The sequence below is a fragment of the Rhipicephalus microplus genome, chromosome 2, assembly GCF_043290135.1.
Source record: "Rhipicephalus microplus isolate Deutch F79 chromosome 2, USDA_Rmic, whole genome shotgun sequence".
Classification (NCBI taxonomy): domain Eukaryota; kingdom Metazoa; phylum Arthropoda; class Arachnida; order Ixodida; family Ixodidae; genus Rhipicephalus; species Rhipicephalus microplus.
Genome location: NC_134701.1, coordinates 253,963,080 through 253,987,882, shown reverse-complemented (window position 1 = coordinate 253,987,882; position 24,803 = coordinate 253,963,080). Strand labels below are relative to the sequence as shown.

The following is a 24,803-nucleotide window of genomic DNA, read 5'->3' as shown; positions in this document are numbered from 1 at the left end:
CCAGCTGTCGGTGCGTAACCACGGGCAACGGTTGTTGTTTGAGCGTGCCAGTGGCACTCGGCCGGCTTTTTCTACCGGGAACTCGTGGCCAAGCCGATGGCGGAACGGGATCCGTGTGCCGATCTCGTAGTACGAACCGCGTGTGCCTTTCTCGAGGTGCCGGGCCAGGGTTCGCACCGGGGACGGCAGTTCCTACGTGCCTTCGTGGACGATCCATCGGCTCTCACTCTTTGTGCCGCCCGCAACTCGGATGACCGAGCGTTGACTTTCTCCGTTCAGGTGCGCATTCGCATTTACAAGCTGTCGAAGAAATGGCCCATTTCCATTGTCTGTGCGGCAATGTAGATATTCTGGTAACTCTTCTTGAATCCAGGCGTAAGTACCGCTAATTAGGCAGGTTAGTGCATTACATTCATGCGATGCTTTTGCATAACAGTGCCTGAACGCGAAGAAAAGGAACAGAATCAAGCAAGGACTGATGATGATGATTATAATGTTGACGATGGTGGTGGTGGTAGTGTCCTCATCGTGGTGGCACTCATTCGAAAGGGGGTAGGCTAACATCTTTAAAGACCGATGAAGCTGTAGGAAACAGGAAATTTAGACTAAAGATAAAGCGATCAAATAAGGAAGCTTAAGGTCAGGCTATCAGATGTCTTAAATTGCGAAGATAGTGAAGGTTTCGTAAGCAAGAATGTCAAGAAATGAAAATAATCTAAGCAAGGATTTCTTTATCCTGTCACCTATCTTTTTCCTTCAATGCCTATTGCCTTTTGATGCTTAAACTAAGTAATGCTAAAGTAATACACAAATACAGGGAAGTATTCTACAGAGATGTTTCAGCCATGGATGAGAAGTGGGTTGAGTCAGCTGCTGAAACAACTGCCAAGCACCTTTGGCCTATTCTTCGTGCTATGTGAACACATGCATTTGCATGAAAACGCTTCAAACGTACTTGAGGAATAAAAGACTGACGTGGTAACAAGTATACGACAAACTCACGCAGTGGAATGAACAATTATTACGGAAGCAATATCATAGGCGACTCATAGTAAAATAGGCACCGTACAACTCGGAACATACATCATGAACTCATACACAAGCACGCGTGCCAGAACACGGATATAGCCGTGCTCATAGGGCCGGAGGATAGAGGTAAACCGTCACCAACTTTCGTATGCGGGCCAGGAAAAATATCGAAGTGATACTTTGCGGCAGCTGTAGATCGGTTCAAAGCCGATAAACGCATAGGTGAAGAAATTCCAAAACCCGTATTTACTTACCAGTAAGACATAGATATATGTCATTCTTAGCGGTTCTTGCAGCTATATCGTGACCAATCTCTGTTAACTCTGCTTAACCTGATAATTGATTGTACTTGGTAAGTAAATCATTACAGAACTTTCCCTGGCACACACGTTGCTGTCTGATGTATGTATCTCTGCTGCAAATAGATTTATATATTTGCAAATCTCTCCATTATTTATTGGTGTTGAATGCAATCCGCATAGTTGAAATCAGTTCATAGTTGTCAATCTGAAACTTTCACGCGTATTAAGCCTACTTCAATATTGAAAAGTGTGTCAGCTCTAAGTCCTCTCAAAGTAAAATAAAGAGCAAGTAATAAAGATGTTGAGGTACGTCAGTAATTTTTTTTCTGCAGAAAGAAGAAAAGGTAAAGACAGATATCAACGTTACTATGCCAAAAATAAAGAAAAAGAAGTCTGGCCGATGCCTTGGGATCTAATAGAAGCGAATTCATACACATGTCAAGGACGCAGGAAAAAAAAAAACGCAAGACATCTTGCTAGTGGTACTTTCTTTTTCTCTTATAATAGTCAATCCCTCGCCGAGGAAGCTATGAAAAGTGAGTTGCAAGGAGTACTTGCCCAGTCTAAACGCATCACGTTTTTTTCTTTAGTGTCTCTCCATCGTTTGATAGCAGCTTACGTTGCTCCATTTTCAGCAATATCATCAATGCGAAAGCCTTAGATGCACGAAGATTTACCGTCATTGACCCGCGGCGTCGACGTCATCGTAAGTGACGAATTAAATCGTCATCACGTGGCGACGTTACCGCATGACATCATCAAGGCGTGAAAGATGTCAGAATAATAACTAACGCCATCATGCCGTAACTATGGTATTACGCAGAAGTGACGTCGCGTGATGACGTCATTGCGTTACTCTATCGCTTGGTCAATGGTGTGTCGATCACGGAGGCAACGGAAAAACCAGGTGAGGTGCGGAAAACTTGCAGCACCTTCGTTGCTGGAGGCAGCATAGCCATACGCTAGCGATGGGAGAAACAACCTACTGAAAAGACGGCTTCCGCCTTCGAGTCATCTGAGGTTGTTTAGTATCTCTCTGTGATCTCTGATAGCCATGGGTGCTGCTGCTTCTTTCAGCGATATTATTGTCCCGCATTTCAGACACATACTGATATTATCGTCCTATTTTACTGACACACGCACTTATGTGTTCATCACCACCGCAGGCTTCGGCGCTCGACGAGGGCGACGAGCGGCAGCTGGTGTTCTTCAAGCGGCGGCCCCAGGTGCTCACTCCCGAAAATCTGAGCGGCGATGTCGGCGTGTGCACCCTGCTGGCGCCCTCGGTGGCCGAATCGTTGGGCGCCTGTCTGCGCGCCGTGTTCCAGCCGCTGTTGGCTGGCGAACCACTGCTGGCCACCAGCCTTGGACAGTTGCAGGTGTGCACGCTTGCCACATGATCATCACCGTCACCATGATCACCATCATTCTGGCTTTGTCTAATGTACGGCAAGGGCATCTACCATGTTTTGCCAATCAACATGGTCTTGTCCTTGCTGGAGCCACGCTATCCCCGCAACCTTCTTAATCTCATATGCACGCCTATAGGTTTCATTCACTCTCGCATGCGTTTGCCATCTCTTGGAATAATCTGTTTCTCTGAATGTCGAGCGGTTATCTTGCCTATGCACTACATGCCCTGTACAGGCCCATTACTTATTGATGTCGACTAAAATGTCGTTAGCCCCCGTTGGTTCCATGACTCACTATGCTCCCTTCTTATCCCTTAAGGGCACACACCTATAGGTATCCTTATCCTTCCCTTTCCATGACTAGCTGCGTCGTCTTCAACTTTATCTGAGTCCTCTTCTTAGGCCTTCTGGTTTCTGCTCCGTGGTTAGGCATAATTAAACGGTAAACCCGTGAGATGCACCCTTCCGAGGATAGTCCTGGTGCACTTATGAACATTTATTAATGTTTGAGTTCCGCAAAAACGTATGCATGACATCCTAAAATGAAAGTCTAGAAAAATGGTTTTTCAGAATTGGGGTGCAAGCCGACACGTTTTTCGCTGCTGGCAGTACATTGTTTTTATGTATGTGTGTTTCAAAATGCTTCGCAGGCGGCCCTTGGCACAGCCCACGATGGCGACTCCGCTAAGACGAAAGGTAAGTGCATTATACTGAAATGTGTTATATACTTGCAACAAGCATTGTTTGGGCTCGCAACAAATTAATCTGAATGCACACGACCACTGAATACACACGCCTTTGTATCCAGCGGCATGAAATGCACAGCTACGGTAAACATTAAAAAATATAAGAAAACAGTGAATCTTTCCTAATGAATGCAGTTATAAGTTCTAGGATCAAACAAATGTTGAGTGCTACTTGGAAAAAGAAGGTCATTTAAGGTGGAGACCAGCAAGGCTTTAATAAAACTGCAGAATAACAAGTTACCTAAAGTGAGCTTTGTTGTGAAACAAGTGTGGTACGCGGTGAAACAAACGCAATGCATTGCTGTAAGGCTATAATGTCTTGTAGTGAAGCAAATCAAAAGAACAAAAGTTTCAAATTATTCAGAGCAACATTTATTGAATAGTTGAAGCTATTGACCTCTATTCTCTGTTTTAGATTATGACTATAAATAAAAGCCACCACATCAGAGAAAGTAGGACTCAGTCTTAATCTGGATGATGATAATATTGATTAGTACAGAGAATGGTCGTACGGTTCTTTTATACCTGGCAGGGCAGGATGAAGCTGCGCTAGAGCAACACTGGTGCGCTTTGGGTTCTGCTAGCCTGGACGAGTGTGCTGAATGGCTGGACGCAGGTCTGGCACTACTGGAGGACATGCAGCCCACTAAGTCCTTGGATTCTCTACGTGATGCACTAGGTGAGCTCCATGCGACGGTTGAATTATTCATTTCGTCCGTCCGTCCATGATTCACCCTTCATTTTTCTGGTCTATAATCAAAGCTTGTTAACTTAAAAACTTTTCTCACAAAGCTTCTTGACACGCGGCCTTGTCTAGGGGCTACGGCGTAGAGTACGAGGATACGACTTTGACCCCAAGCAATGGCTGCCCCGTCTCGTTGGCGACAAAAAGCCTAAAATCCCGTGCACTTATAGATGGATGTGGTCAGAAATCACTGCCAATAGGTAGTCGATGCTGTTAAAAACACGCTAGCCAACCATTATGGCACAGTACGTGGCCTGGAATTTACGATTACTTTTCAAATTCAGCTGCAAATGTCCCGCCCTTCTCCCAGCAAGTGATTCCATAATCAAAATGACCACGTCCTAAACACAGAATCTACGGCCATTGGTTGGTTTGAGCATCATGAACCGCATAATTACCGTGGCCGCCACGAGACGTCGTGACGTGCTCGTGCTGTACTCTGTCCAGTGCGCTTGTGATTACTCTGGAAGCAAGCCACGAGTGTTCAAGGTCATGACGTGCACCGATGGATGGGTGTAGCTTCTTGCTTTCTTGTCAGACGAGGAACAGGAGGCACAGATGGACACAGCTTCATTTGTTGCTTGCCTGTGTCTGTCTATGTATCCTGTCTTCGTTTTAGTCTCCCTGCATTTCTCCAAGTTAATAAGATACCTAACATGTCAACTTGCGTAGCATGGCTAGGGCGAAGGAATGGTTAGGAAGTTAAACCCCACCCAATTTTCCAATTTTGCATATTTATATACATGCATACATACAACTGCACGCAAAAGTATAGCTGGACGCCCCTCCCCGCAACCACCCGTCCGAAAAAAAAATCCGTCTATGATACTGATTGTGCCTCAGGTCGAGGTCTGGCGGCCAGGCTAGAAGTGCTCCTTGGAGACTTGGACCCATGGCACGCACCTTTGACCAAGGTCCAGCAAGAGCTCGGTTTGGCTCTATCGGCGTGTGGCCGCAGCCCAAGCGCGGACGCCGTCCTGGGCGGCCGAATCCGTACAATGCTGCAGGCACGCCTTACGCAAGAGCAGCTGGTTCGTCTCGCGCCGCCCACCACGCAGGAACCACTGCCCGCGGCTCCGCGGTTCTCGGACCCCGGGCCCGAATGGTGCGCCGCCATGGCTCTACACACCCAGTGGCTGGCCCCGCTGGCTGCCAGAGCTGCCGCCACACTCAGGGAACGACTGATGCGGACAACAGGACTATCGGTACGTCATCTAACAAACAGTGAATCATCATGAGCGACACATCATTAATGCTGTAAATCATTTGCAACGACGCTTCGGCTTGGAGATGCGCCACCTTCTCGGTCCGTGTCAGAGGACCCCTTGTGCATTGCGCAATACAAAAGCGCCATTGGTGTTTTTGAGGGCAACACACGTTACCGAAACGTTATAAATGATTTTTTTTGTGTATGTGCAAATAAGGCGAAAATCCAAGGGACGATGAAAGCTTGAAAGATGGAAAATTCTTGAGCAAGGGGTACTGCTGTAGCCAGCGTTTCGACAAGTGATCTTGTTTTACTCAAGGAAGGATGCAGTCCTGCCTTCATCAGGAAAAGAATAGATTTTTTAAGAAGTCTGAAGAGGACAACATGGCTTGTGGAAATGTTGGCTCTAGAGACACTCCGCGCTCAATAATTTTTCTTCAATTTCTTGTATAAGTGAGATCAAATCAATGTACCGTTGTAAACACCCAACACCTGTAGTAGCAGGCCTGGTGATGAGCCCGGCTATCTGTATGATATTCATTAAAATTGTCATCTTCCTGTATCACTGATTGAACGATAGCGACATTGAGTTACTCCGCGTAAGAGTGAAATCTCAGCGGACTCGATTAATTTTCTTTATTCTGACTAACAAGCTTGCTATCGATCCCACCGAACACCTGTCACCATTTTAGCAACTATACTAACGCGACGTCGAACAACGCATCTTATAATACCATACTACATTCGAAAGAATAACGTTCAGAACTTGTTTATTTCTTAGCGCAAGAACAGCTGCACATATTACAGCAATGGAGTAGCCGAGAGGATGCAAACCTCAAACTGGCCACAGCAAACCAGCTAGAACATAAAAGAGTAGAGCATGCAGCAAATACTTATATAGATTAAACCATTGGGGTAATTACATGTGTTATTTGCTTTTCCCCCCGCTTGTTCCCGCTTATGGCATTCGGTGAGTAATAAACAATTAAATAGAAGTTGCGAACTGTCTGACTGATTTCAATAGAAGTGAAACATGGCCCACGTTTCCGTCTGGACACCTGTAATGCCACCCACGTCGCATCGGCCGAAGCGAATAAAGAATAAATTCTACAAATCCTTCGCATTGTTTTTCGGGCATAATTTGCGCTCAATTAAGCACGTTGATAGCGGCAACTTAGCTCATGTGCTCTTCGCAGCTCTTGCAGGAATGTAAATCCTACTCCGAGCTGCTTAAACATCCTGACGTGCAAGCTCAGCTAGCCCATGAAAGGTGAGCATTCGATTTTAATCCTAACTCAATTCTCGTGCGTATACGTTTCGAAAAATGAGTACCTTGTAGTGTTATTTTCCGAGATGAAAAGGTGAAAAATAAACGCGTACGTGGCGTGAGAGAGAGAAAAAGAGGAGGAAAGAGAGAAATAGACACACACCCACAACCCTTGCCAAGTGCAGAGTAACGATTAAATGGGATAACTACCTAGTCATTAACCTCTTCTCCTTTCGCACCTCATTTCTCCCCCTCTATCTATCTATCTATCTATCTATCTATCTATCTATCTATCTATCTATCTATCTATCTATCTATCTATCTATCTATCTATCTATCTATCTATCTATCTATCTATCCATCTATCTATCTATCCATCTATCTATCCATCTATCTATCTATCCATCTATCTATCTATCTATCTATCTATCTATCTATCTATCTATCTATCTATCTATCTATCTATCTATCTCTCTATCTATCTATCTATCTAATCTCTCTTTCTCTTTCTCTATAGTAGTAGAATTCAAGGGCATCGGAAGCGTAGGGAACTCTTCTGTTTATGCTTTCAATATTCATGAAAGAATGAATGAACCTAATGGAACCTCTGTTTCTTGCAAGAGGACGGTTCTCAGCCGCAGTTTGATAAGATGGGAAAGCGATTGTTCGGCGAAATGCGCAAGTACATTAAACGGGTGTCAGTCTTTGTCAATTCGTGAAATGCGTATACTGCATCCACCTTCGGTAGATGTTCAACAGAGCTGCTCTCGTTCGAGACTACTTCTACAGCACTCGAGACAGGCCCATTGTTCTAGAATAATTAGTGAGTGCTTCATGTGCTTCATCGTTTGCTTGGAGCACATTCCCCAAGGTTTTCGTGTGCATAAATGTATATGTTGAAGACGGTGGTGTTTTTTTATAACACAATGTTATGGCTTGCTTTCCAACACCATCTTTGCCCCGCCGCGGTGGTCTAGTGGCTAAGGTACTCGGCTACTGACCCGCAGGTCGCGGGTTCGAATCCCGGCTGCGGCGGCTGCATTTCCGATGGAGGCGGAAATGTTGTAGGCCCGTGTGCTCAGATTGGGGTGCACGTTAAAGAACCCCAGGTGGTCGAAATTTCCGGAGCCCTCCACTACGGCGTCTCTCATAATCATATGGTGGCTTTGGGACGTTAAACCCCACATATCAATCAATCAATCAATCCAACAGCATCTTTAAATAAAAAAAGGGTGAAGAGGGAATAGAATATTAACTACTTTTACATAAACATAACATATTAGTGGCTATTGGGTTTGTCGGATGAATATGAGGGCGTCCGGTCACGTTAGCGAGTGGAATTGTCGTGATATGTTGCAGAAGTTTTGGTCTGCCAGGATGCGAAGGAAGGACAGATTACCTTGCAAGACCCCGCTCTACAAAGTATATTTAGTGCAGTTCATCCTGTCTAAGTCAGCCGACATTGACTTTCGTAGCTAGCAGCAGGTACATGGGAACGATGATATCCGCTAAATAAATAATGGTAAGAAAAAATCCTGGTATTAAGAACTTTTTTTGGTAGTTTTTAAAAAGACATCAAAAAGTGAAGCGATTTATCGCTTATCAGTGAAGTACAATTTCCCGATCCCGAGAACATTACTATTACCGTGACACGACGGTTAACAAGTGATAAAACGCGCGAAAATGAAATGTCTGTGGAGACACCATCTTGAGATTCCCGCATCAAACACCATGACGTCATAGATTTTGAAGGCGTCTACTGGTTTCTACGTAGCTTCTGATCAATACCGACGGCTCCGTCCTGCCAAACAGCTCAACTGCGGCGGTCGTTATTCCAACGCACGCCACAACCATCAAATTCAGGACAGCTCATGCAACCACAACAACGGCAGCAGAGCTTGCAGCACTTTGCACTGCGCTGCGTTTCATTAACGACCAAAGCACGCAACGGTGGACGATTTTCTGCGACTGCAAGGCGGCACTGCAGTCACTTCTGTCAAATCTACGCCGTGGTCCACACGAGCAGTTGGTATTCGAAACAGCAGAAATGCTACACCATATAACAGAGAAAGGGCACCACGTTATATTTCAATGGTTTCCAAGCCACTGTGGAATTATCGGTAACGAACGAGCTGATCAAGCTGCCCGTTCAGCCCATACAGAAGACAGCAACCAGTCAATACCTCTCTCAAGGACGGACGCTGCTAGGAGGCTCCGCATGCTTGCTCGCCAATGCTCCATGACTCTTTCGAATGAGCCTCTCTTTACGCATGCAAGATTACGATCCCTTGATCCAACGTTAAGCATGCAGCTTCCAACAAAAATTCGACGAGGCGACGCTACTGCTCTGTGCAGACTATGGTTGGGAGTCGCGTTTAACCGTGCGTACGCGTTCCGCATAGGGATGACCGACACCGCCGACTGTGCACACTGCGGGGATGAAGAAACCATTCGACATATCCTGTGTGACTGCCCGAAATACAACCTGGAAAGACAACAGCTTTCCAATAAACTAAACAGGTTAGATGACCAGCCGCTGTCAGAAGAAAGTATACTGCGCCATCATCATGACTCATCGTCACAGAAGAAAGCCGAGCAAGCGCTACTGGCCTTCTTGCGAACTACTGGCCTGTCGGAACGCCTCTGAGTGGACTGATCTTGTGTGTGCGTGTGTGTCGGTGTTTTTCTCTTATTTATTTTTTTAACTCTCCCTTTCTTTTTCAACCCCCTATTCCCCAACCCCAGTGTAGGGTAGCATACCGGGTACTAGCATCTGGTTAACCTCCCTGCCTTCCTTTTTTCTCGTTTCTCTCTGATCAATAAAAAGGAAGTACATTGTCGTAAGTGGGTGTCATAGACAAGTGGGTGTCATAGACATTGTCGTAAGTGAGTGTCATAGCCTTTCTGAATCGAAGATTCAGAAAGTTTCATCGAGCCAATGCCGTGAAAATACGAGAAACACATTTTAAAATATCTGACGTCACGTGCGTATAGATTTCGGCGCAAAACTTAAAAATGAAACATGAGCCTTGACTTTCTCCGTAATAATGAATGTATGATAGCGAAACATATGGCACTAAAGTTCTCAGAGTCTCGTCATTACATATAAACCAAGTCACTGTTTCTTGTCAGCGTGCCTTCAAGGACTTTCCCGGGAGTGTTCTTCAGCGATGTACTAATACCACAGGCTTACGACTTTCTCGTACACGGAAGCCATGCATGATATGAAAATTCTGCGATTCCTCGACGACTTGGCATCAAACTGTCTTCCTATCGTTCTTTCAGAAACATGCTTCTGCACGCTCTGGGCGAGTGCATGGATGAGGCGAAGAAGTCATACGAGCAAACTTCGTGCAGCATACAGGGAGTGCCGGACGTCGTCAGAGACATAGTCGGCCTTCAGGAACTGCGCACCAGGGTGAGGCGGCAGAAGTTCATTCAATCCATGTTGATTAATAAGCGTAAGGTATTCGATGCAAGAAGGTGTAGCATGGAGAGAGAATTGAACATGCTCTAAAGAACGCAGGAAGCGTCAAAGCGGCGAAGAAAAAACTTGGGATAGGCGAAAACCAGATGTATGCTTTAGGGGACAAGATAGGCAAAGTAACTGCCAATATCGATGGGATAGTTGAACAATAGCCGAGACAACCACGGCCATAATCTAAGAACTAGCAGTAACCTAGGTGACATCCCACTAGTAATGACAGAAGAAGTCAGGAAAGCCTTGGAGAGTATGCAAAGAGCCAAAACTGCTAATGAGAATCAGGTAACATCACTTTTGCTGAAAGACGGAGGACAAATTGTTTTACAAAAACTGCTCACCCTGTTTACAAAGTGTATTCTGGTTGGGAGGGTACCAGAATCTTCGAAAAATGCTAACATCATCTTAATCCATAAGAAAGGGGACGACAAGGACTTGAAGACTTCCCATCAGCTTGCTCTCACTTCCTGTACAAACTATTTACAATGGTAATTGCTAACATACTTAAGGCACCGTTAGAATTCAATCAGCCAAAGAAACCAGCAGGATTACGAACAGGCTACCCAACAATCGATCACATTCATACTATCAATCAGGTTCAATCAGGTAATAGAGAAATGCTCAAAATACCGCCAACCGCTGCACATAGCGTTCATTGATCACGAGAAGGAGTTTGATTCAGTAGAAATATCAGAAGTCATGCAAACACTGCGGAGTCATCGCGTTGACGAAGCATATATAAACATCCTTGAATCTACAGATAATACTCTGCCACCATAGTGCTCCATGAAATAAGCGACAGAATACCAATCAAGAAAGTTGTAAGGCAGAAGGATACAATCTCACCAACGCTATTTAGCGCGTACTTACAGGAGGTTTTCAGAGGCATAGAATGAGAGGAGTTACGGATACGAGTTAATAAATAATACCTTAACAACCTCTGCTTCGCCGATGACATTGGATTGCCGAGTAACTTAGGGGACAAATTGCGATGCATCATTACTGAATTAGACCAGGAGAGCAGAAAGGCAGGTATTAAAATTAATATGTGGAAAACAAAAGTAATGTGCAGCAATCTCGGAAGAGAGCAGCGCTTCGAGATAAGTAGAAGTGCACTTGAATTTGTAAATAGTACGTCTACTTAGTACAACTGCGGAGCCGAACCACGAGATTGATGTAACTAGAAGAATAACAATGGTACATGCTGCAAAAGGCTGGCTACTTGGGCTGCTTGGTATTGCATATACGTTCTAAGTGCGCAAGGGAACGTTTTAGAAAGAAGTCAGATAGGACAGAGCGCACGCTTGCAACCACTTTGTTGCACAGACGGCGGGAATATATATACAGTCAAGAGAGCGAGAATGCCCCGCCGCGGTGGCCTAGTGGCTAAGGTACTCGGCTGCTGACCCGCAGGTCGCGGGAACGAAGCCCGGCTGCGGCGGCTGCATTTCCGATAGAGACGGAAATGTTGTAGACCCGTGTGCTCAGATTTGGGTGCACGTTTAACGTGCACCCAAATCTCAGGTGGTCGAAATTTCCGGAGCCCTGCACTACGGCGTCTCTCATAATCATGTGGTGGTATTGGGACGTTAAACCCCACATGTCAATCAAGCGAGCGAAATTAAGACACACAGACAAATGGTAAAAAAATTATGGCACATGCGCCAGAACATCGCATTCAAATCTTGAAATTACATTTCAACGGAAGAGATACGTGTACTCACTGTCCAGCAGATTAACAGACGGAGCGCTTACACACTCGGTTCCTACCTTGCAAATCAAAAACGCTTATTCGATTGAACAGGCCATCTTGTCCCTATATGAAAAAGAGCAATCGAGCACCTGTGAAAAGTGACAAGACATACTGGCGCTGTTATAACGCGAACTACGATGCCACTGTCCTTTACGCTCCACTAACATGACATATACGAATGCCTAATTCAGGCTCTGACGTCCTTCCATGGTTATATTAGCGCAATAATGTGCGACAACAGTAAAACTTCATTTTTAATGCATTTTGTCTTCCGCCCGTTCAGCTGGAGGAGGCTCGGGAGGTGGTGCGCCTGCTAAACGACGGCAGCGACACCTGGGAAACACTGGTGCAGAAGCTTAACAGGGCGTGCGACGAAGCAAGGGAAGCCGCCGCAGACCGGCTGGACGCTTGGAGCCGCAACGCTCAGCAGGTCGCCACTAAGACGAGGTGAAAGTCGTGTCAGCGCAAAAGGCGCCATCTTTTGCCGCTAATCCAGCCTTATTTTGGAGGTCTTTTCATATATGTTACGAGTGATAACTTAAGAAAAGTTATGCCGCTACATGCGGGAAAATAGAGAGCCTGCTTTTTGAACGAATATAAATATCCACGTGAAAAACGTCGCACTTACACTCGAAAGGCAGCAATAGCCAAGTAGGGTTGATTGCTAGCAAAACTAATAGGTAGCAATGACCAAGTTGGGGTTACATTCTCACCGGCATATGAAATGCAGTGAACAGTCACTCACTAAGTATATGAGCACCGTTTCATGTCTGCGAAACAAACATTATGGGTCTCACTCGACGACCTAGAGCGTTCCCCGTAGCACCCCCCCCCCCCCCCACGGTAGGAGCATATAGTTGTGCTGCACCAAACCCGTAGCCAGGAGGGTAGGTTCAACCTACCCCCCGAATTTCTTATAGAGGGGGGGGGGGGATTACCGAAAGTGAATAATGCAGATAGGCGTTTATCCCCTTCACTCCCCCCCCCCTCAAATTTCTGGCTATGGACCTGTGATGCTCAAACATACGCACTGCACTCGCACGCACGCACGCATAAGGACAGAAACCGTGAAGCGAAGGGCCAGATGTGCAAACGAGAACGATGTCGGCCACGCAGTCTCCAGGAGGACGAACCTGCATTGATCCTGGGTCCGGGTGGCCGTCCCCGGGTCAGCCTGAGCCCCCGGCTGGCGTCCATCGCTTCCGAAGCGAGGCAGCTGCGCACACTGGGCTGCCGGCTTCCGCCCCTTCGCCAGCTTGAGGACATTGCTGCTCGTGCCGGACACCGTGCACGTCAGCTGCAGCAGGTGACAAGCCACGACCCTTGACGTCACAATTAAGCCTAGTTGACTTCTGAGTGCTATAGAATGAGTCACTGCATATAACCTGTATTGTACATTGTTGATTCTATAGATCACATAACCTACATTGGCGCACGTAACCTACATTGTACTCCACGGTGTACATCGTACATTGCGGTGTACAAAGCGGCATGTATTCAGGCACGAACTGGTGATAATCCGGGAGTGAATTCGGCGAAGATGTTTAAACAGTTGGGATAAGAAACATCCTTCCCTTAGGAACAAGTTCCGGAGGGGGACAGGCGAGCGTGCCTTTGTCCCCCCTCCCCCAATTCATGTCCACGAGGGTCAGAAGTACCCCTCCACATGGGCATAACTTATGCGCCTCCGGAAAGCACCACGCGGTGGAATCAATATCGAAAGAGAGAGCGGAATAGTGTCCCGCCTTTGTGGTTCTGTGTAAGGGCCACACGGAATGCAAACTTTTTCAGTAGCGCTCGTATTCTTGCGCTATTTAACTGCTCAACCGACATTGCGCCGATGCTCCGTGCTTGCGCCCAGGTTGCGTCGTTCTACAGCACGGTGGCTGATCAGATGATTCCGAGCCAACGACCGCTAATGCTGGGGTTGGCCGAGGAGTTGACCGGCGCCCTGAGACAGCGGGTGCCGTGGGGAGACGTCGCAGCCCTGGACGCCTTTGTTGGACGATTGCGCGGCCTGGCTGCTCGGCTGGCCGGCCGAAACCGCCATCTGCGCGCACTGCATCTAGCTGTGTGCCGCAAGGTGCCTTATTCTCGCTTTTATTTTGTGTGTTGGCAGCAGTGCGCAATCAGACAGTCTCAAAAACTCCTGATAAGTGCAGTTAAAGATTTCTTAAGAGCACAGAACTGGACACTAGACTAACGAAACCATTGCTGATGCTGATGACCTCAGATAGATGGCGCTCACCCACAGTGGGGTATGGGCCAAGAACCGGGCGACAGGATACTTAAATTAAACTGAAATGAAATTAAAGCCAATCTGAAAAATTAGTTTAGATATAAAACTGCGAATAAACGAAAACGGTTGATGAGCAAGAGGTCAAACCATCTCTTATTTCTGACAGACAAAGCTACGAATTGTGAACTAAAGATTGTGTTACGTGCCTATTGTATGATGATGATGATACCTCAAAATGGCTTATACCCACTCATTGGTGTGAGTCATATTCACTCAGTGCAACTTGCTGTCAATGTTCAGTTCTCCTGCATACTGTTCTTTCTATTTTTCGTGGATACTTCATTATGCCCTCCTTTTTGACCTCTCATCGTATTCTTCCTTCCAGCTTTCCTTTTTACTGTCTTCGCTTTCTTATTTTATATATTTCGATAGCCCATTTTTCCTAAGATCAAGCCGGCTGAGTACTTCTATACGTTTATATATACGTATATATATGCCTAATTCTGTTCTCATTACATTTGATATTTTCGTCGGGATGCCTAGCAAATTATCATTACAGCATGGCCTCTCAAAATGTATCTTGAGAAGTCAGCATTACGCCGTCACAAGAACCCGCTGCGCAGGTGATGTCCTTGTTCGACCTCGACCTAGTGTGTCGCCAGCAGAACTGGAAAGATGTGCTCAATGACATCAGGGCCATCATGGCCCAGCAACAGGTGAGCGTAGAACCATATCCTTGAAATCACAATAATTTTCAAAGGGAGCGAATAATCTAACACATGCAGTAAGTAATGTAAACTTACACATTTCACCGTGAACAGTTGATTTTTGTCGATATTTATAGGTGCAAAAACGCCAATGCGTGACCGGATAACAGTGGTCTCAGTCTGTGTTATATGTCTCACTTTGAAAGTGGAACATATAACACAGAAAAAAAACAAAAGAACAAAATAGCTTCTCTTTTTTTTTGAACTTTTTTTTCTGGCTGTGTTCCTGTCTTCTATGTTTCCCCTTCCGTAAGGAGCAGGCAGGCGTTGTGCTCCTACAGGGAGTAGTTGTCAGCTTGTTTCCTCCCTATTCCCTCCATTATGGCACACAAATAATAATAATAATAATAATAATAATAATAATAATAATAATAATAATAATAATAATAATAATAATAATAATAATAATAATAATAATAATAATAATAACTACGGGAGCAGTAATTGGTGTGAGTATATACAAGCCACAATTCTGAACAAATACATATTCGTTGCAGCTCATTAGCACCGTAAAGCGTTTTCACTCAGCAATGCCACATATGTTCGAGTTGCTGTTCTGCGAGATCCGTGCTTATTTATAGGCACTTGTCTTTCAGAAGTTCTGCAGCAAAGTGTTTCAACAATGGTCATCGACCACATATGCGTATATGGGCAATCGCAGAGGCGCAAGTCCGTATTGGCCTATTGTGATTGCGGTCGCATTCAGACGAAAATGAAATGCTTAAAACCAGGAAATTACGTGATTGCAGTGCACGTGGAATGTCCTATAGTGGCGAAAATTATCTCTAGTTCCCCTCCCTCCCTTATGGCTTCTATTATTATTTCGACATTTAAGCCCGCCAACCACCATCACCCATGGAACTTTCTAAAAATAACTAGAAGTGGTTCTGGTGCTGCGATCATTCAGCGACCATGGGAATTATGGGTATGACATGGATTTGCCTAAACGTCGTGCTTGTGGGCGGCGAACGGATTTGTGGCTTCGTTTATTGCAGCGTTTTGCTTTTGATTTGAAAAAAAAAAACCGTTTCTCACTTCGTGACCCGATTTGAAGTGGTAAGTCTAAACGATTGAGGCGGTGAAGCGTAGCAGTCGAACATTTGCCGATTGTTGTTTCGTGTCAAAGCAGCTTCAAGCCACGCGAAGCCAGAACGAACGTAAAGTACGAGGACTAGGCGAATCCATGTACTACCCATAATTCCCATGCTCGCTGAAGCGTCATGCGTTGCTGCTCTCATAGACACGAACGCCAGAGTTCCCTCTATAGTGTGTACTTATAAAACTCTATGACACCAACTCTCCAAAAAAAAAAAAAGAAAAGAACACTCACAAGACGTCGAAAGGAAAGTGAAAGCCATCGTCTTCTTCTGTTCTCAATAAATATATTGACCCTCTTCCGCCACCTTCCGAAGACTTTCAGCACCCAACGGGGCCGCCGGGATCGGCTCACCTCTGACCAGTCGACGATGTCATTCGACCACGCCATCACGGGACGTCACAAATTTCAACGAACTGTGACTTCATGACGACGCTGTAGGCTGACGTCGTCCTTTGGTGATCTTTTGCATCACTCGCGACGATGCCTCCGACGGCCGATTTTACGCGCTTAATCGGGCAGCGGCGCAGTGTTTGGAGGTATGTCGGTGGACTAGTTCGCCCTCTCTTCGCAGGAAAGTGCCGAGCAAGTGCGTCCTTGGCGAGCCCACTGGGACCGGCAGCTGTACAAGGCGCTCGAGTGCCAGTACCTGCGAGGCCTCGAGACGCTGCTGCAGTACCTGCCCGAAACGCGCGTAGAACTCACCTGCAGGTGCGTAACGCCATGCACACATGCGCCCCATTACACGCACCATGTTGCAACGTTTAAGCTTCGTTGTGGCCCGGCTATAGGACATTGACGCACGAAACAAACGTATGGCAACACACTGCGCAAACTTGCGGCACGTGTCGTATATTTCTTTCTGATGACCATGTCATACTATTGAAGGCACAGAGTTTCCTAAATATACACTAGATAGAACTAGTGTCTACGGGGGCTGTAACGCATGGCACTTCAGCGAACGTGGGAATGATGGGTTGCACACGGATTTGCCTAGACTTCGTACTTTACGTTCCTTTTGACTTCGCACGGCTTGAAGCTGCTTTGTCACGAAACAACAATCGGCAAATTTTCAGCAGGTGCGCTTCACCAACCTAAATCTTTTAGGCTTACCATTTCAAATCGGGTCATGAACTTGAAAAGGGTTCGTACTTTTTTTCGAAACAAAACCGAAACAATGCAAGGAAATGCGCCGCCCGCAAGTACGACTAGAAAAATGCGTGCACTACCCATCATTGCCATGGTCCCTGAACGATCGCAGCGCCAGAGTCCCCTCTAGTTAAAGAAGTACTGACACGAACTTTGAAAAATTTCGGATTTCTGCTCTAAATAAAAGCACTGGTATCGAGGATCCAGGAAAGAGTATACTGGTGCCTCGAAACGCATTGAGTATATCTTTAATATCGCTTTTTCTAAACCCACTTTCGGTTTCGATTTCGAAGAAGCGGCTTCACAGCGACGTATCAGGTCAGGCTGAAGTATGCCTCAGTGACGTGGGGACTGAGACATTCGCAGAAAATCGTGACGTACCAATGCAGCTCTGTCGTCCGCTGGAAACAGAGACGCTTGCGTGTGGGATCTGATGCTGGATTTGCATCGCGACGTTGTGCTGAAGCAGCGTAGAGCGTGGGCACAGCTTCTAAGGCTCCAGATATCGCTTCTTTGGCAGTGCGATGCCGAACTCAGGAAGGTATCGATGGTTCCCGATCCGGTAGCAGTCGGGGCCGAAATGCAGCAATCAAATCTGGCTTCGCTTGGCTGGCATCCAGTCACAGCTGCCATCACGACGCACAAAATCTACCCACACTTGTCTCACCGCTGGGTCATTCGGAAAACTGTGCATACTAACGTTGCCCCCGGTCTTGGAATCACAGCCTTTGACGGCACAAGGAGTGGGTGGCATCGCGAAACAGGGATGCGGTTATCGGAAAAACGATGACATCACACTCGCATCCTTTCGCATACAACAGAAACGTCTCAGCACTCAATCACTGTCGATGTGACTGTCGAAGCAAAATGGATAGCGCACAGCAAGCACAACTTCGAATGACGCCGGTCGGCGCGCTAGACAGACAGTCGAGAAGGTGCGCTGGTCCCGCTTTCTTCCATTTTAATTTTGTCGTTACCCCAACGCGCGTGCATATACTTGACATCACAATTTTTTATGCACTTGACTCGAAACGTCAAGCGCTGTGCCTGACGGTGGAGCGGCCTTGCAGAAACCGGGAGATGAAAACCGTAAATTAAATTAAAATTTTCTATACGTGTTTCCGTGTTCCGGTATTGGGAAAACGTTAACACTACATTCCAAGAAAGCGAGGAACGTCCGCTTTGCCGCACCTCAAAATCGTGTCAGTACTTCTTTAACTTTAGGAAACTCCATGATTGAAGGGACACTAAAGAGGAACATTGTCTTGGTTTATATCGACAAACTTGGTTTATATCGACATTGTCTTGGTTTATATCGATATTGTCTTGGTTTATATCGACAAACTTGGTTTATATCGACATTGTCTTGGTTTATATCGACATTGTCTTGGTTTATATCGGCAAACATCAATGTCATAAATTTCATCATCATAGGTTGATTATTAGCTGAATAATTAAGGTTGAAGCAAAACGGAGGGCCGAGAGAGTTGGTAGTGATTCAATATGGCGTAAATGTAGCGCAAAAAAAAAAAAAGATGGGAACGAGAAAGGGAACAGCACAAGTGCTTTGGTGTTTACTCTAGTCTAAGTGCTTGTGGTGTTCACTTTCTTCTCCTTGTAGTTTTTTGTGTGTTTTTTGCGATTCATTTACGCCTTAACAAATCAAGGTAAAAGGTTTATTTTTAAATTTCGCGCTGAAACCATCACGCGTGACGTTAAAATTTTCAAAATGTATTTTTTGTTGGTTTTTTCTTCGCGACATTGACGCGATCCAATTTTCTGAAGCTTCGTATGTTACGTCCATGGCACCCACAGATGAGAAAGGACTTCGTCTTTATTGATTAGCTGTTACTTAGACTATAGATAAGCAGGACCCAGTAAACCATAGAGTTTCCTAAAATTAGCTGGAGAGGGCTCTGGCACTTCCATCGCTCAGCAACCATGGGTGCTATTCTGGACATTGTTGAATTCCGCCATGTTGTCAGATTCTGCCATTGATCGATGCTAATTGGCCAAGTGAGCTGCTATGGCCTCTCTGATTGGCTTAAAATACCGCCTTTACGAAATTCGACAATATGGCGGAATTAAAAAGTGCCCAGAATAGCACCTCATGATAATTATGAGTAGCAATACTATAGTAATACACAAATTTGCCTTCTCTTCGTGCTTGAGAGCTTTAAGCACCCTTGTGGCTTTTTTTTATTGGTGTTTTGACTTTGTTACAAATAAAAGATTGAACCGTTGTGAATTTCGTGAGCCGATTCGAAATGATGAGCCTAAAACGTTAGTGAAGTGCAACTTCTGAGCACTTGCTTATTTTTTGTATCGTGACAAATTAGCTCCAAGCTGCGCGAAGCCAAACGGAGTCCAAAATACAAAGATTAGACAAATGTCTCATGATTTCCATAGTCACCAAAGCGCCGTGTGTTGCAGCTCCTAATACCACAGACACTAGCGCCAGAGTTCTCTCTAGTGTGTTTATAGGAAACTCCATGCAGTAGATGCCTTCAAAATTTATGGAGTCGTGGTGTCTAGTGCAGGAATCTGAAGGTGGCGCCTCCACCTGCACTTTCTTTTCGCACGTTTCCTCTTTTAACGCGTGTCGTGTCACGGTAAGAATGATGTTTTCTTGATTGTGAAATTGTACTTTACTTTAAGTGTCCCTTTAAAAATGTCCTTGTAACAGCATCCGCACTTCATCTTGCGACAAAATAGGTTTGGTTGCAACTCGCCTGAAAGGTGCCGGTGGGCCACAAATCTCGGAGTATCTATCCATGATAAGTCTTCATTGGCCTTAATTCACAAAGTAATCAGTATAAGCTACGTCGGTTTGTTAGAATTAGCATTGATTGCTTGTATTATTCAACATGTCGTGACACTGTTGGAACAGCAACTCGGAGAAATGCGCAAGGAGCAACTCGCGCCACATGTGAGGCAGCATTTGCCTAACTTTGTTTCAGCATTGATTGCTCGTAAGCTACTAAACTGTATTTTCCGATTCGGGTTCAAGCATGGGGACGGCTTTATGCTCTCCCATAGTAGAGTACCAAGTACTCTGAATCGTTAACACTTTTTTCTTAACGTGTGTGGCTTGTGCAGAATGTCTGGCCATTGATTTCTTCTCCTCGCGGGACGGCTTTACGCTCTCTCATAGTAGAGTACCTAGTACTCTGAATCGTTACACCCACTTTATCTAAACACACTGACGCTGCGTTTGTTGAGTAGCAAGGGACGGCGCACTGCCCTCCCATAGTTGAGTTCGAAGTACTCAAAATCGTTAAACACTTTTAAATGCGAGGAATGAGAGAGTCGAGTTTGACGGTGAGTGGACGCGCGTCGTGTCGGCTCCGGTTTCAACGAATGTTTTGCAGTGGAAGTCACCTAGAAGCCCACAAGACTTTGGTACCCGCGTATTCAGCTTGTCATCAGGAATCGCCCGGCACCAAGTTCCAGGTGGGGACTTGAATTTTGACACCTTTACCGACGCATTTTTGTCAACCACGCTGGCGAGAGAGATAGGCCTAACGTCTGCCAAGCCACCGGCAGCGCAGCTGCCAGAGACGCTGCTGCCTAGGCCGGCCTAGCTCTGCGGGCACCAAAAAACGCCGGTCGGCGCGTTTGACGCGTCCGACTTTTTGAGAAGAAATGGAGGTCACTGTGGAGGGAGAACCCATTTCTCGTGAAGAGTTCGAAGAAAGTACAGGATGGAGCACCGTAGGATCAAAGAAGTCGACCCGCGGGCAATCACTAGAACCCGGTGCGGATTCTCAACGAGGGAATAACAGCAGGAAACGGCGTGAGCAATGCCTGAGTCAAATAACAAGATTAAGCCGGATGCCTCCACTGCCCCGAGGTGACTACAAGATCATCATCCGACCTAAAGGCGGCCTTCGACTCACCGATCATGGAGTCGCCCGACTGGCGACTAGCATTTACCACGCCGCTGAAATTCCGAGAGACGCCCAAGATGAGGACACAATATGCCCAAATTTCCAGCAAAATATCATCGTTGTGAGCACACCCATCGAGGCGCATGCTGATAGATACCAGAAAATTTCTCGCATTGTGGTCGGCAACAAGACGTACGATACCAGCGCATATGAAGCAGCACCAGACGGTACGTCAAAAGGCGTGATACGTGATATCCCGTTGGAAGATACTGCCCGAGATATTACAGCTAATGTGATTACAACAAAGAACCCTACAGCCATCGCTGCAAAACGCCTCAGCAACACAAAGACGGTGATCGTACTGTTCGCTGGTCTTCGCGTGCCAACATACGTTCGATACGGTGGGGCAATGTTGAAGTGCTCCCTTTACCGCAAACAGATAGAGACGTGTTACCAATGCGGTCGCCTGGGGCACCGCGCAGATGTATGCCCAAACCCGAAAGACCACGTGTGCCGTGGCTGTGGTACGACCAACTCCCCGCAAGATCACCAATGCCAGCCCACTTGTCAACTATGCGGCGGCGACCACCAGACGGCCGAGAAGGCGTGCAGGGCACGTTACAAGACGCCGTACCTGGTGAAACGCTGGCGATGGGAGCGACAACACCAACAATATGAAGACTACCCGACGAAGCCAACGCCTGTCGACAACAGCCTCGAGCAGCGGGACACTACCCTTACCCGGAAGCCCGGAAAGAAAGCCTGGTCGAGATCTCGGTCGCGGTCGCGGTCTCGCCCCCGGCCCCGCTCCCGGCCCCGCTCCCGGCCCCGCTTCCGGCCCCGCTCCCGGTCGCAGTCAACATCTCGGAGCCGTACACCTGGACCTGGCGCAACCTTCAAGGTGGGCTGGGTAGACGTAGTCAAGGGGGCGCGCTTGGGGTCTGAGGAGGCCGCTTCTCAAGGCAAACTTGATAAATTAGAGGCTGAAATAGCACAGCTAAAGCAGATGTTAGCACAATGTAACCAGAAAATGACAGCTTTAGGAGAGGAAAACAGGACCCTCAAGGAGGAGTTACACCACTATAAAAAAACAAAACATGCTCCACCAGTAGTACCACCGCTCTCAGCTGTTACACCCAGTGAAAAAATGGAGGAAGGTACAACACCACCACCTCCCAAGCGCAGAGCCGAAACCCAGGCCAATGAATACAAACCCGCACGCGTGACGCCCGAGAAAAAAGTCCTGAAGGAAGTTCAGCAATCAGTCAAAGAATTAAATGAGTGGATGAGCAACGCATCCCGACTGATCTCAGCCCTTACTGACCGCGTAGAGACTATAGCTAAAATTACCCAGCAACAAAACGAACACCTACAACAGCGACTCATCGCTGTGGAGGCTAGAATCACCCCTCTGCCACCTAGCGGACTGGACCCCACAGCGAATGTAAAGCAACCTTCCTCGTCGGCATTCAGTGTGATACAGCCGGCGACATTCCTACCCCCTGCATCTCATCATAGCTAGAAATCACGCCTACACAATTTGGCAATGGAATTGTAGAAGCTACGCGAATAAGCAAGCAAATCTTCACCAATAATACCTTAAGGGGAAAGTTAAGCCCGATATCATTTTATTGCAGGAGACACATTGTCTCGCTAAATTGGCAGGCTACCGCTCGATCGGACATGCCAACGGGGAGACGACTGTCCTTACCACCCTAGTTAGACGAAACCTTACGTTCACGCAACACGACACGGAAATTACCAATATAGACAATATATTTATTGAACTCGTTCCGCAACGCAAGACACAGGAAAGTCTTTTTATACTAAACATATACAGCAACCCTAAACAAAAGAAGCACAGATTTCTCACACTCTTTAAACGCGCCCTCAACATCGCTGGCCAAAATACCATCTTAATAGCGGGGGACTTCAACGCACCACACACTGCTTGGGGATACTCTTATGTGTTTCCTAAAGGTAGGGCCCTCTGGTTTGACTCGCAACAAGAGGGATTAACTCTCATCACCAACCCTAGCACACCCACACGTGCGGGCACTAGCTCCAGTAAAGACACAACGCCTGATCTGACGTTCACGAGAAACACATCAGCAGCCACCTGGAAAAATACCCTAGAGGACCTGGGTAGCGACCACTACATCATCGAGGTACATGTTCAAGGTGGCCCACGTAAACCCACGGGAAAAGAGCTAAAGTTGGTAGACTGGACCCAGTTCCGCAAATCACGTGAGAACCAGGTCCAACCCATCAGCGACATAGAGGACTGGATACACACGCTTAAACAGGATATTATTAATGCCACCCAAATCGTACCTCCCGAGGCACACCTCGAAGAGATCGATAGCCGGCTCCTCCACATGTGGGAGGCAAAGCAATCGCTCCAAAAGAGGTGGAAGACACAGAAACACAACAGAAACCTCAGGAAACACATAGCACTCCTCAACACAGAGATAGAGATGTATGCAACACAGCTAAGCCGGCAACACTGGGATGAAACCTGCGATGCGATGGACAGGCAGCTAAGTCTTAGTAAAACTTGGCATTTTCTACGGTTCCTGCTCGACCCAGAAGACAGCAAAACCGCCCAACGACAAACCATCAACAAACTAATACATGCTTACAAGGGCACTGACGAGGAGTTTCTTAGGGAGGTAGAGCTCAAATATATCTCTCAGGCTCCTACTCAGCAGCATCCAGATTATACGGGCCAGATCAACACTACTCTAGACGAAGAATTCACCGAAGCGGATATCCGTGCCGCCCTACAAAAACTTAACACCAAATCTGCACCAGGTCCGAATAACATCACGAATAAGATGATACGCAATTTGGACGATGAGTCGATCACGCATATCACAGACTATATTAATAACTGCTGGAACACCGGAATCTTGCCCCCGCATTGGAAAACGGCCAAGGTGATTCTGATTCCGAAACCAGGCAAACCACTGAATACTGACAATCTTAGGCCCATCTCCTTAACATCTTGCATAGGCAAATTGATGGAACACGCTTTCCTGGCTAGACTCACAAATTACCTCGAAGACAATGATCTTTTCCCACACACCATGATTGGCTTCCGCAGGCATCTTTCAACGCAGGATGCCATGTTGCAGCTTAAGCATCACATCATAGACAGTACGGGACGCTCCACTAAGGGCATACTTGGTCTTGATCTGAAGAAGGCTTTTGACTCTGTCACGCATAGCACCATTCTAAATCAGGTCAATACCCTAAACTTGGGGCTTCGCACGTACAACTATATTAGGGCATTTCTTATGGGCAGAACGGCCACGATCACTGTGGGAGCACTCAGGTCGTCCGAAATAACCATAGGAAGTGCGGGCACCCCGCAGGGTTCCGTGATATCTCCCATGTTGTTTAACCTCGCCCTCATTGGTCTTCCTTCAAAACTTCAAACCATCCAAGGACTTCATCACACCATTTACGCCGACGACATCACCCTCTGGGTGTGCGACGGCAGTGATGGTTCCATTGAACAGAGATTACAGGAGGGGATTGACACAGTCGAACGGTATTTACAAGGAACTGGACTATCCTGCTCGGCGGAGAAATCTGAGCTACTGCTATATCGCCCTACACTTAGAGGTCGGCCACCCAAACAACATCCCCAAGCGCAGGCACACGCTGATATAAAACTCACTACAAGCGATGGTCACGCCATACCAACCGTGGACA

The 24,803-nt window shown here is 46.6% G+C and overlaps 2 protein-coding genes across 2 annotated transcripts in view; both read left to right on the top strand.

Annotated features, from left to right (window-relative positions):
• The first annotated feature begins 3,782 nt into the window (after window positions 1–3,782).
• LOC142794622 (cytoplasmic dynein 2 heavy chain 1-like) lies at window positions 3,783–13,269 on the top strand. The gene is made up of 7 exons (XM_075885923.1): window positions 3,783–3,792; window positions 4,022–4,168; window positions 5,078–5,439; window positions 6,638–6,711; window positions 9,994–10,126; window positions 12,226–12,389; window positions 13,059–13,269. Exons 1-7 carry the CDS (start codon window positions 3,783–3,785, stop codon window positions 13,267–13,269), a joined length of 1,101 nt encoding a protein of 366 aa, XP_075742038.1.
• Window positions 13,270–13,628: 359 nt separating this feature from the next.
• Window positions 13,629–24,803, top strand: part of btv (dynein cytoplasmic heavy chain beethoven) — a 121,533-nt gene continuing 110,358 nt past the window's right edge. The window contains exons 1-3 of the mRNA XM_075885921.1: window positions 13,629–14,025; window positions 14,805–14,897; window positions 16,619–16,755. Of these exons, the coding sequence (XP_075742036.1) occupies window positions 13,783–14,025; window positions 14,805–14,897; window positions 16,619–16,755 (473 nt within the window). The 5' untranslated portion in view covers window positions 13,629–13,782. The remainder of the gene's footprint in view (window positions 14,026–14,804; window positions 14,898–16,618; window positions 16,756–24,803) is intronic.